At 46.2% G+C, this 12,027-nt stretch overlaps 1 protein-coding gene across 1 annotated transcript; it reads left to right on the top strand.

Moving 5' to 3' along the window:
* Positions 1-1,475: 1,475 nt before the first annotated feature.
* On the top strand, positions 1,476-9,957 carry LOC106814583 (activin receptor type-2A-like). The gene is made up of 8 exons (XM_014818924.1): positions 1,476-1,582; positions 2,337-2,547; positions 2,829-3,012; positions 3,438-3,804; positions 4,261-4,597; positions 4,862-5,000; positions 7,095-7,225; positions 7,709-9,957. The coding sequence occupies exons 2-8, from the start codon at positions 2,353-2,355 to the stop codon at positions 8,036-8,038; spliced, it is 1,683 nt and encodes a 560-aa protein (XP_014674410.1). The 5' UTR covers positions 1,476-1,582; positions 2,337-2,352; the 3' UTR covers positions 8,039-9,957.
* Positions 9,958-12,027: the final 2,070 nt, after the last annotated feature.

Here is a 12,027-nt window from a genome sequence, read left to right as displayed (position 1 = left end):
TATATATATATATATATATATATATATATATATATATTATATATATATATATATATATATATATAATATCAGGAGAGCCTAATAATGACAAATAATACATATAAATAACAATATATATATATATAATATAAATAATGACAGATAATTTGTCATTATATAGCTCCTGGTATATATATATTATATATATATATATATATGAAACCTATATACGTTGTAATACGACCGCACAACCAGACGTGAGTCACATAAACGGTTGTTTAGACGTTCGTGTGTTAGCCAGTGGTTGCGGCCACGGTCCCCCACATGACGGGCCGTCACATGCCAGCAGGCGCACTGGTCTACAGCAGGAGGACCCCCCCCGTGATGTCAGCTTCCCGCCTCTCCGTCTACCTGAGGGAATGCATGCACTCCGGCACGCACGTTTCCCCCAACCGCCTTTACTCGCTACACACATAAAACAAAACTCAATTATAACCGCTAGAGGTGATTGCATCTCAATCTCTCATCGTAAGTAAAACAAAACAAAACAAAGTTGAACAAATTAAGGAAAACAAACAAAGAAGTAATTCATCTCGCGCCTAAATATCATCCTGTTTGGTAACTTATAACGTTATTTCTAGTTTCTCTATCGCTGACTTAACCTACTCAACCTCCTCCGATAGATGGCAGGACGAGATCAGTTTTACTGTCTGCTTAAACACATGCGTTGATATAGGAGTTACATACTCTCAGGAGATACTCTTGATACTATTTTGTTTATAGTATATATATATATTATATATATACACACGTATAGCGTTAGCGAGCGCTTGAGTTCAAGAACCTATAGGCGTATTCAGTAATATATCTGACAAGCATTTTTTTCGTAATCATGGTGCGTTCTTACGTATGTGTGTGTGCGCGTGTGTGGGGGGGGGGCGTGCGTTTGTGTGTGCGTGTGTGCGTGTGCGTGCGTCTGCACGCGCGCGTGTGTGGAGCATGTTGAGCACAAATGCATCTTTGTAATGTATTGAAGAGGTAGAAACAATATCCCAACTTTAACACAGTTTTCGTTAATACGTTTTCTTTACACTTTTAATACATTTACAATATTCCAATATTGCACATACACTTAGGAGGGGACGGATTCAGGAATTCTAGAAAGCAGTGTTCAGTGACTGTGGAGACGGAGGCGTGAGAGTGATTTTTTAGAGAACGCGTTTAAAACCGATGGATTCTGACCATGAAATTTCTTATTTGCAGTATTTTATTCTAAGACGTACCTTTGAATTACGTTATTGCAAAGATGAATTTTTTTAATCAAGTAAAAATCTGAGCTTTATTCATAAAAAAAATTAAAAGTTAAAACAGTTTCCATGACATCAGGTCTTGACCTCCTGACCTCTAATGCTTCTGGCCCTAATGACCTCCTGTTCACCTCTGCTTTTCTTTTCAGAGCATTGGCCAATGAGAGTCGTTCATTGCCGCATGCATTCCAGTGTACTGAAACACGCATTGTTGTAGTTTGGATATCATGGAGCAGTTAGAATTGCGTTCTGACAGCAAACAAGCGAAAGATATATGTATGCACATTGCTTTACACGTAAGTTAGATGTTCCTGTATTTGTAATTATATAGCTATAAATTCTAGTGCATGTTTTTTCTTGTTAAAGTATAAATAGGAGAAGTTTTGGTGCAGTTTCAGCAGCTACATGGCGTGACGTGATTAGTGGTGTACGTACGTGCTATACAAATGTAATATCTCAAAAATTCTCCGTGCATTAATTACTGCGTTTTTCAATTAAGTTTCATGAAAGAACAACTATACGCTTTATGTAAACTGATGGAGCACGTATAGGCGCATGTAGCGGAAGTTATACGTGGCGCATATATTCATTATATTGACATATTTTTTATCAAGAAAAAAATCACCTTGTAGATACAGTACAGTACAGTAGCAATCACAGTGCACGTGTACATGTACAGTTGTGTACATAGAAATCATTAGCATACACGGCTCACAGGATTATGTTGTGTTATGAGCGTTTATTCAATTTCCAAGTGAAGTGACAGGGCCACCCTCACCTAAGTGTGCAAGTGTGTGTGGTTTTGCCCATATGTTATGGAATGATTGTGCATGTTTTGCTATAATTAATATATCACACTATAATTTCTTCTCATATTCTTTGTGGCATTTTTCAATTATTAAATTGTCGTAAACTCATCTGTGTTATGTCTTACAGTTTTGATCCGTGAAGGAATTCGAATTGACTTACAGCATACACACGCAGCAATGATTCACAAGTTAGTTGGATATTCGGTCGGAAGATTGCGAATTTTCTATACTGTGTTGGCAGATGAAGTAACCCCAAGATGGGCAACGAAACGGAGACGTGTTATGCTTGCCAGAAGTCGGATGACAGGGGCTGCGTGGCCGACGTCAGGGTCTGTGAGAAGGCTCGCTTCACGCACTGCTACGTGTGGTATCTTAAGAGCGCAGGCAAGATCAACGTCGGCGCCATGGACTGCATGTCGAACCACGCCGGCAGACCAGACTGTCCCAGCAAGGTGTGTGTGTGTGTGTGTGTGTGTGTATACATGTATGTTTATACGTGTGTGTGACCAATAAGAATTGGATTTCTGTAGAGTGCAGGCTAAAATATACTTCTACACTATTGTGACTGTTTTCATGCTTGCGTGATGTTATCCTGCCATTGTGTACATTTAAGGTGTAATATATATATGATTATATTATATTATATATAATGTATATAATATCACAGGTGACGTGCGAATCAATCAAGGGAAAAAAACTGTAGATCTGCTATATATGATTTCTTTCTCTGCAGCACTGCACAGAGGCCGGATGCTTTCACTGCTGTAAGGGAAACAACTGCAACGGGATTCTCTTGGATCGCTTGCTAGCGGCTGAAGAGGAACAGTCTCGGCTGTCGCACGCGGAGACCACGACACTGCCGTCCACTGTCGGCCTGGCCTCCTCCACGTCGAACGTCAGAGTCACTAGCTCAGCATGTAAGCATGCAGCACACAGTTATATATATTGTGTGTGTATATACATGAATATATATATATGTATCAGGAGCGTATAATGACAAATACTTTGTAATTGACAAAATGATTGACAAAATGATTGACAAAATGACAATATAATTTGTCATTATACGCTCCTGATATGTATGTATATCAGGAGCATAGCTAAAAAAAATTTCCTGGGGGGGGGGGAGCCATGTTTGTGTGTTCTGGGAAGGGGACTGCCATTGACATATTGATATATATATATATATATATATTAACCTAATGATATTCAATTTACAATAACGAGTCATTTGAAACTTTGTTCTCCCTGGCACGCTCGTATACGCTTGTGGTGGTCACGCTCGTTGCTTTTCCATGCATACCCTTGCTTAATGCGTTGTACGCACGCCGCGTTTTTTCAGACACCGACGGCGTCGGGCAGCGGCTTCAGAATCCGGGCTACGTCTACGCTCTCAGCGCCTTCCTCCTCCTCGGCATCTTCCTCATCGCCGTCTCCTCCTTCTACCGTCTCCGTCGCAACAAGGGCGGCGGCGGCGGGACGGTGGCGCTCCCCAACGTCGGCGCTTCGTTCGATGGGCTCTGCGGCGGTCGCGGAGACATCCGTCTGATTGCGATGGTGTCTCAGGGTCGCTACGGCGCCGTGTTCAAGGCGCGCATGGGGGAGGAGTACGTCGCCGTGAAGCTGTTTCCTCTTCACGATCGCAACTCGTGGACGCAGGAGCTGAACATCTTCCGTCTGCCGCAGATGTCTCACGCGAACGTCGTCAGGTGAACGTGTTTCCCGCGACGCGACGTTCCGGCGTTCTTGACGCGCGTCGGAATAATAATCGTTTTATACGTTTGAATTCGATTTTCCTTTTGAATGATCCACGTCTTAGTTTCGTGATTGCGTGCAGTCAACTGTAAAGCGTATGTCTATACAGATCGATTCGTATGTCTCATGCGAACGTTGTCAGGTGAATGCAAACTTGCGTTGTTTCGGTTGATTTTTAAACGTGTTGTAATGATCGTGAAGTTATTAAATTCGATTTGATTTGCTTTTGAATGGTCAACATTTTTGTTTTGCGATGAGGTGTGGTCAACTGTAAAGCATAATGCATTGGGTGTGTATTCCTACTGTTCTTTTTTGTGCCTTTGATCTCGCTAAAATCTTTAACCCACGAGTTTCATCATTTACGCGCTGTGGTCGTGCCGGTTTGACTGTTTCTCTGTTACCTTTCTCAGGTTTGTCGGTGTCCACTCTTGCTGCTACAACCAACAGACAGAGCTGTGGTTGGTCACCTCCTTCTACGAGATCGGATCGTTGGGAGACTACCTTAAGAAGCACACAGTGACTCTGCTAGAGTACTGCAAGATCGTCGAAACAATGTCCGCCGGGCTCGCCTACCTACACGAGGAGCTGCCGGGGGGCGCCACCTACCGGTGCAAGCCGTCGATCGCCCACCGTGACTTCAAGAGTACGAACGTTCTCTTGAAGAACGACCTCACCGCCTGCATCGCGGATTTCGGACTGGCGATGGTGTTCCGGGACGAGCGCCCGATCGGAAACATGCACGCGCGGGTGAGAGAGAGTATCTGTCGTAAAATCCACGGGGCTAATTTAATATCTACTATACAACCAAGAGCAAATAATACGTGTTAAAATATTATTAGCTCTTGGTAAAACCTATACTCAAATTCCATAAGAAAAAGTCTTGCGCAAAGGTTACTGGTCGCGACAGGGTACTTACGGACCGCGGGGTGGGGAAGACAGACTGCCATGACCAACACCGTATCACGCCACCCTTCTAGAAATGTTCCCGGTTATTTTTCCCGGCGTGCCTAGGTGGGAACGTTCCGGTACATGGCTCCTGAGCTCCTGGAAGGGTCCATCTGCTTCCAGCAGGACGCGTTCCTGAGGATAGACATGTACGCGTTTGCGCTCGTGATGTGGGAGACGATGGCGCGCTGCACCGCTTCCCAAGGTCAGTATACGGACAAGCAAACGCTCGATTGAGAAGATGGAGAAGGGGAGGGAGGCGAGAAGACAGAGAAGGAGGAGGGAGGCGAGAACACAGAGAAGGGTGACGGAGGCGAGAAGACAGAGAAGGGGAGGGAGGCGAGAAGACCAGAGAGGGAGAGGGAGGCGGAAGACAGAAGAAGGGGAGAGAGGCGAGAAGACAGAAGAAGGAGGGGGATGCAGAAGACAGAGAAGGGGGAGGGGAGCGAGAAGACGAGAAGGGGGAGGAGCGAGAAACAAGAAGGGAGGGAGGGCAGGCGAAGAGAGGGAGGGCGGAGAAGCACGAGGGGGAGGAGAGGCGAGAAGACAGAGAAGGGGACGGGAGGCGAGAAGACAGAGAAGGGGGAGGGAGGCGAGCAGACAGGAGGGAGGGAGCGAGAAACAGGTGGGAGGGAGGCGAGAAGACAGAAAAGGGGTTGAGCGGAGGGCGAGAAGACCGCAGAAGGGGAGGGAGGCGAGAAGAAGAGAAGGGTTGACGGAGGCGAAAAGACAACGAAGGGGGGGGGAGGCGAGACGACAGGAGAAGGGGAGGGAGCGAAAGACAAAGAAGGGGAGGGAGGCGAGAAGACAGAGAAAGGGGGAGGGAGGCGAGAAGAAACAGAGAAGGAGGGAGGGCGAAAGACAGAGAACGGGAAGGAAGCGAGAAGACAAGAGAAGGGGGAGGGAGCCGAGAGAACAAGAGAAGGGGGAGGGAGGCGCGAAAGACAGGAGAAGGGAAAGGGAGGAGAGCCAGAGAAGAGGCGAGAGAAAGCGAAGGCGAGGAGGCGATAGGAGACAGAGAAGGGAGGGAGGCAGAGAACAGAGAAGGGGGAGGGAGGCGAGAAGACAAGAAGGGGGAGGCGCAGGCCGAGAAGACAGAGAAGGGGAGGGAGGCGAGTAAGCAGAGAAGGGGGAGGGAGTCGGGAAAGACAGAGAAAAGGGAGGAGTCGGAAGACAGAGAAGGGGGGGGAGGCGAGAAGACAGAGAAGGGGAGGGAGGCAGAGAAGACAAGAGAAGGGGGAGGATCGAGAAGACAGAGAAAGGGGCGGGAGCGAGAAGACGAGAAGGGGGAGGGAGGCGAGAAGACAGGAGAAAGGGGAGGGAGGCGAAGACAGAGAAGGGGGAGGGAGGCGAGAAGACAGAGAAGGGGGAGGGAGGCGAGAAGACAGAGAAGGGGGAGGGAGGCGAGAAGACAGAGAAGGGGAGGGAGGGGAGAAGGGGAGTGTGCGGGTAGTAAGGGTTTGTCACTGCCGATGGACTGTTGAATGTCAGAGTTGAGGGTGTAACTTTACCTTCTTCCCTGCCCACCCTCGCCACGAATCTTGAATGCTGTCTAATTTGAGCTTGAATACTGAATAATCCCAAAAATTTCAGCTTGCATTTTTTTTAAATGCTGTTTTATATGTGGTTTCAATCGTAGCTACAAAACTTGCGCACTGCGCACGTATCCCTCGAATCTCTAATACTACCTGAAAGTTTGTCTGAATATTTCATCAGATTTGTGGTGGGATTGATTACACCTTCAGTACTGCTCAATACGGAGTTGACAGATATGCTATAGGTGTAAGCTTTCAGAACTGGGCTAGTGAAGGTCAATATTGCTCAATGCATAGGTGGCTATACAACTTATTTATACTGAAGGTTAGTGCATGGTCAGTATAGAAAAAGAAGAGGCACAGAGAAGCTATTATCGCAATAGTTGGAAGGTCATGCAGTGGACAGTAAAGCTTTGAAGGTCATAGTAATTGGCACACAGCTACCAAAGGTCACGTACCAGCTATAGGGGATACAGGGTCAACAATGGCATTGTTACATGCCCTTCACACAGTGCTAATGCCACTACTGGGGAAAACTATGTTAAACCCCCACACTGCTCTATTCAAGTGCCAATGGCCGGGAGCACGATTGGCAGATATTTCAGTTTGTAGAGTTTCAGGAGAGTACTTTTGAGTGAATTGAATGTGATGGGTTTATGCACCATATTTATATATATATATTATTATTATTTTTCTTTTTTTTTCTTCATTGTTCTCATTATTTCTCCACATTCTAAACATGTCTATTGTACTTTTACTTTTAGAGTCGGTTGGGGAATATTCACTGCCATATCAGAAGGAGGCTGGCTTGCAGCCTAGTTTTGTCGACCTCAGAAAAATTGTCGTTCTGCAGAATGTGAGACCAGACATAAAGGAGGCGTGGCGCAAACATATAGTGAGTGCATCTGCTTGTTTATCTGTTCTACGAACACTCATAGCTAGAGGCAGTGTAAGTGGTGGCTCCTTACATGATAGGAAGCTTATCGTAGCCATCACTGTATGACTGATACTCGAGGGAATCGGCAAGTGTCCTTTATGGAAAGGTGTCCCTTCTATAGAGGTTGTTTCACTGTATAACTGATACTCCAGGGAAATGCTAAAAATGTCCTTTATAGACAAGTGGTATCCACATAATTCCATAGAAGGGGTGTCACCGTATAACTACCACTCGAGGTAAGCACCATCAGTGTCCCTTATAGACAGGTGGCCCTTCTATACAGGTGTATGGTATCGCGTTCGTCTCTCGCTGCAGGATCCGCATCGTATAACTGCCATTGTATAACTGCCACAAAAGGTATAAGCACCAAAAATGTCCCTTATAGGCAGGTGGCCCTTCTATAGAGGTTTATGCTAGCGTGCGTCTTATCTCTCGCTGCAGGAGCTGGGGAGGGTGGTGACGACAGTGGAGGAGTGCTGGGATTCGGAACCCGAGGCGAGGTTATCAGCGAGCTGCGTCGGCGAACGCATAGCAGAGCTGCGAGAACTCTGCGTGGAGCGCCGCCGTGGACGACCCAACGACCCTGCCGTGACCTCGCGACCTGAAGCGGCGACCTCACGACCTGATCCCCTGGTGACCTCGCGATCTGACCCCGCAGTGACCTCGCGACCCGACCCCGCCATAACATTGCGACCTGAAGCGGCGACCTCACGACCCGACCCCGCAGTGACCTCGCGACCTGAATCAGCGAGCCAACCAATGCCAGCGTGAAAGCCAGTCGTGACCTGACCCCACGGCGTGACCTGACCCAACGCCAACGTGAGATGTAGAATCTGCGACTGATACACCGACGTGAGAAGCCTGGCCGAGCGACCACATGCGGGTGTGCATCGTAACTCGATGTCACGTGTCCGCACACGCGATGCGACACTGACACATGAGTGAGAGGGTTAGGTTGGCTGGCGACGGCTGTAGCTGGGTTATCCGTCCGTGGTATAGCGCACGTCGCGGGCTTGTTGCCGTTGTTGTTGTTGTTGTTGTTGTTGTTGTTGTTGTTGTTGTTGTTGTTGTTGTCACGTTGCTGTTGTTGTCGCCTGGAACTTTGCTTACCACAAATGCGTGTAAGATGCGGTCACCGTCGCGTCGACAGTTCCAGCTAGTAGCTACTACAAGTTAGATGTTGGGTTGAGCAGCGACCGTGGAATCAATCTACTTGTGGGTCTCACTGTTTGGTAGGAGGCATGAGATATATACGGTTACATCTGTACCTGTCCCCCTGAAAGCAGGAAATCATGCACGCAGGAAAAAGCCTCGAACGTGCACGTCCATAAGGGGGCGTCCATGTTGCTCTGGAGTGGAGTACGTGTGTGAGAATTGACGGTGATTTTTTAAGGAGGTTAAGTTGAGCTGCCACGCAGTTGAACCCGGTGTTTAACCCGGTGCCGTAAATTACTTTATTCGTTTTGTTTTTGTTTTGTTTTGTTGTTTTACTTTGTTTTTGTTTTACTTGCGAAGAGGTGTTGAGTTGTGATCACCTCCAGCGATTATAATTAGGTTTTGTTTTATGTGTAGCGAGGAGGCGGTTGGGGGAAACGTGCGTGCCGGAGTGCACGCATTCCCTTAGGTAGAGAGAGAGAGAGGCGGGAAGCTGCCAGCACGGGGGCATTTTCCTCCTGCTGTAGACCAGTGCGTCTGTTGGCATGTGACGGCCCGTCATGTGGGGGACCGTGGCCGCAACCACTGGCTAACACACGAACGTCTAAACAACCGTACACGTGACTCACGTCTGGTTGCGCGGTCGCATTACAACGCGTGTACGTTTCTTTTATAGGTATAGATAGGTATTTATGAACGTGGATCCCGTCCTCGCTCGCTCGGTGTGGTGCCTTTTGTTCATTTTTTTTTTGCCGTTGTTTATTTGCTGTTGTTGGCGAATCGTGTAATGCTTGAGTCGGTCAGCATTTCTAAGGAAACTTTGGCAATTTATTATTTTACAGATAACTGAAAGAGTTGCGTGTTTCGTGCGGCAGTATTTTCAATGAAGTTAATTCGATTCAATTCGCGTTCGGAAAGCAATTCATGTGTGTACAGATTTCATTCGTGGTTGTATTTAATTGATCGTGGTTCGGTTTTTTGGATGTAATTGTGGTTTTCAATGGATGTGATTGAGGTAGTGCGTTTTTTCTAGCAGAGGTTTTCTGTGGTTACAGATGAAAAGATGCCGTAAAAAGGTGTAAATAAATGACGAGCTCGTAAGTAGTTATACGTTAATTATAATTTTTATTGGTTTAGTTGAATGATAATTAGGTTAAATAATTAACTGGTAATTAAATAAAAACAAACGAGACTGTGAGAAGCGTTCTCCACATTCGTCTTTCAATTGTGTTTCCAGCGATGATGATATCGATACATGGCAAGTAGACAGACGTGCGTATAGGTGATAGATAAGTTTGTTATAATCAGTCGGTCACAAAGGTGAACTACTACGTCTATGTGTAACTGTTACAGTTCATTATAATTATAAGGAACATAGATTGATTTTTTTACCGTCCATTAGTTGTTACGTTAGGTCGGTACACACTTAAGTTAATTGCGTTTCATTATGATTGTGAAGATGATAAATTCACGTGCATGTACACGAATCGGTTGTGAAAGACTTAGGAATATGATTACGAATAAATTTTTCTAAATAAAATATAAACGAAAACTGCTCTTGTGTGAATATATTTGAAAAATGGGGATTTGTCAATGTTCAGGCACCATCGTATTGCTTGAGACAATTGAGAATGGCATTGTACCATTCCAAAAGCTATGATTTTTCTGATTCATACAAAAATTTCTTAATTTCAATCCTGCATGGTTGGCACCGCAAGCATTCACTAGACAATATCCAGTGGACACAGACCCCACTCGCTGGCCTGTCTCTATCTATACTATATATGAATTCTTTTATTTCGGCGTACGTATCTCACAATGGATAGCTGTACGTGGGGAGGCTTAACAGTTGGATTACCGCCCACGAATCTCTACATATTTGCACCAGAGAATAACACGAAAAACATTGTTTATCAAGAGTTCTTCAAACGGAAAAGTCCAACCCATTCGCTAATCTGCTTAGTATATAACAATAGCTTTTTGTCATTTACTCCATATTACATGCTGAGAGGGCTGTGTGCATGTCCCCCCCCCCCCGGGATACTGCGGCAACGTTACCTGGGTACGGTGGGGTATACCGGAACGTACCCTGTACTATCTAATATGCCGACCGTACCTCGCCTACTCCACTAAACGAGTCTAGGAGTCGCCTACGCCTACTCCTAACCCCAACCCCAACCCTAACACTAACCATTATCAAATAGCCACCAGGGTACGTTCCGGTATACTGGGGGACATAGACCCTATGAGCCATATTACTATTAATATTATGTCTCAGGTGTTCTAAGTTGGGTTGTGCTGTCATATAAATGTCATACGTAACAGTTTTTCCCCTCATGCTTATTATCTTATTAGACGATTTCTAAATATTGATATTCGGTGCAATGTCATTGTCGATGTTTACCCAATGGTTCCTACTGTGTCCCATTATTAGTATAGTAGTATGAATTAGTAGCACGATTTTACCCAGCGCAGCGGGTACCCGCAGCTAGTTATATATATATATATATTATATATATATAATCATATATATATATATATATATTACCTCTCCCCAGACACTTCGTACGTGACTACATATTCTACATCTTTTACATACATCGTTTTGGAAGTCGGTGTAATGTTAGCATAATGGAAGCACCACAATGCTGCAGCTTCCGTCCGTGTCTATATATATATATATATATTAAATTATTATATCTATTATATATATACCAACTACGTTACAGCAATTATTATGCGCTGTTGCCGCGAGCAAACTTTGATTAAACCTGGCTAATACAATGACGACTAAAGGCTCTGAATTAGCACGTATAATATACTACTCGACACACGCTAACGCACGCACACGCAACGTCGCACGCACGCACGCACGCACGCCACGCCACACACACAAAACACACACACACACACACTAAACATACGCACGCGCACGCACGACGCACACGCACACGCACACGCACACGCACACACCACGCCACACGACACACACACACACACACACACACACACACATGGGTTTACAATTGTAGCGGGATAGACCTGCCATGACTGTTAGTGCAGAAAGCACCCTTATAGGTGATCGTAATGAGGCCCGAGGATTTGGCCATGGTGGCGCCGCGATGTCAGCACGGCGTCGTGAGTCAGTATAGACACACTCATGCCCAGGGCTCCTTCACGGTTACGGCTGCAAGCGTCACGGCAGTTGGCTGCGGGCCGGTAAATGCTAGACTTCTGTAGCAGTGTTAGTACGCCGACGCTGCCCACATCATTTCCAGCGTTATGAACGGCCCACGCCGCGGCCGCTTCTGTATGCGAACGCCTAGATGTTATTTATGCTCTGACTGGGCGGGCCGTCCGACACAGGCCGATTAAAAATTATAGCTGAGCGCTAAACAACCCTATCTACTCTCAAACACACACATATACACACACACGCACACGCACACGCACACGGTCAGGCGAGAGAGAGCTCAGCCGAGATAGGGCAGGGGGAGAGCAGAGAAAGAGCCGTGAGCAGATAGCGGAAGGAAAGATGGAGAGCGGCGCACGGAGAGGCCGAGAATGAGATCGAGAGGCAGCAAAGAGATAGTGGGGGAGCAGAA

Source organism: Priapulus caudatus, unplaced genomic scaffold (genome assembly GCF_000485595.1).
Source record: "Priapulus caudatus unplaced genomic scaffold, Priapulus_caudatus-5.0.1 Scaffold947, whole genome shotgun sequence".
Taxonomy (NCBI): domain Eukaryota; kingdom Metazoa; phylum Priapulida; class Priapulimorpha; order Priapulimorphida; family Priapulidae; genus Priapulus; species Priapulus caudatus.
The sequence above is the reverse complement of the archived record's forward strand: the minus strand, read 5'-3'. Positions and strand labels throughout refer to the sequence as shown.

Coding starts and splice junctions, on each gene's coding strand:
- LOC106814583 (XM_014818924.1), top strand. CDS start 2,353: ATGGGCAACGAAACGGAGACGTGTTATGCTTGCCAGAAGTCGGATGAC. Junction 3,013..3,437: donor CAGAGTCACTAGCTCAGCAT/GTAAGCATGCAG, acceptor GCGTTTTTTCAG/ACACCGACGGCGTCGGGCAG. Junction 7,226..7,708: donor AGGCGTGGCGCAAACATATA/GTGAGTGCATCT, acceptor CTCTCGCTGCAG/GAGCTGGGGAGGGTGGTGAC.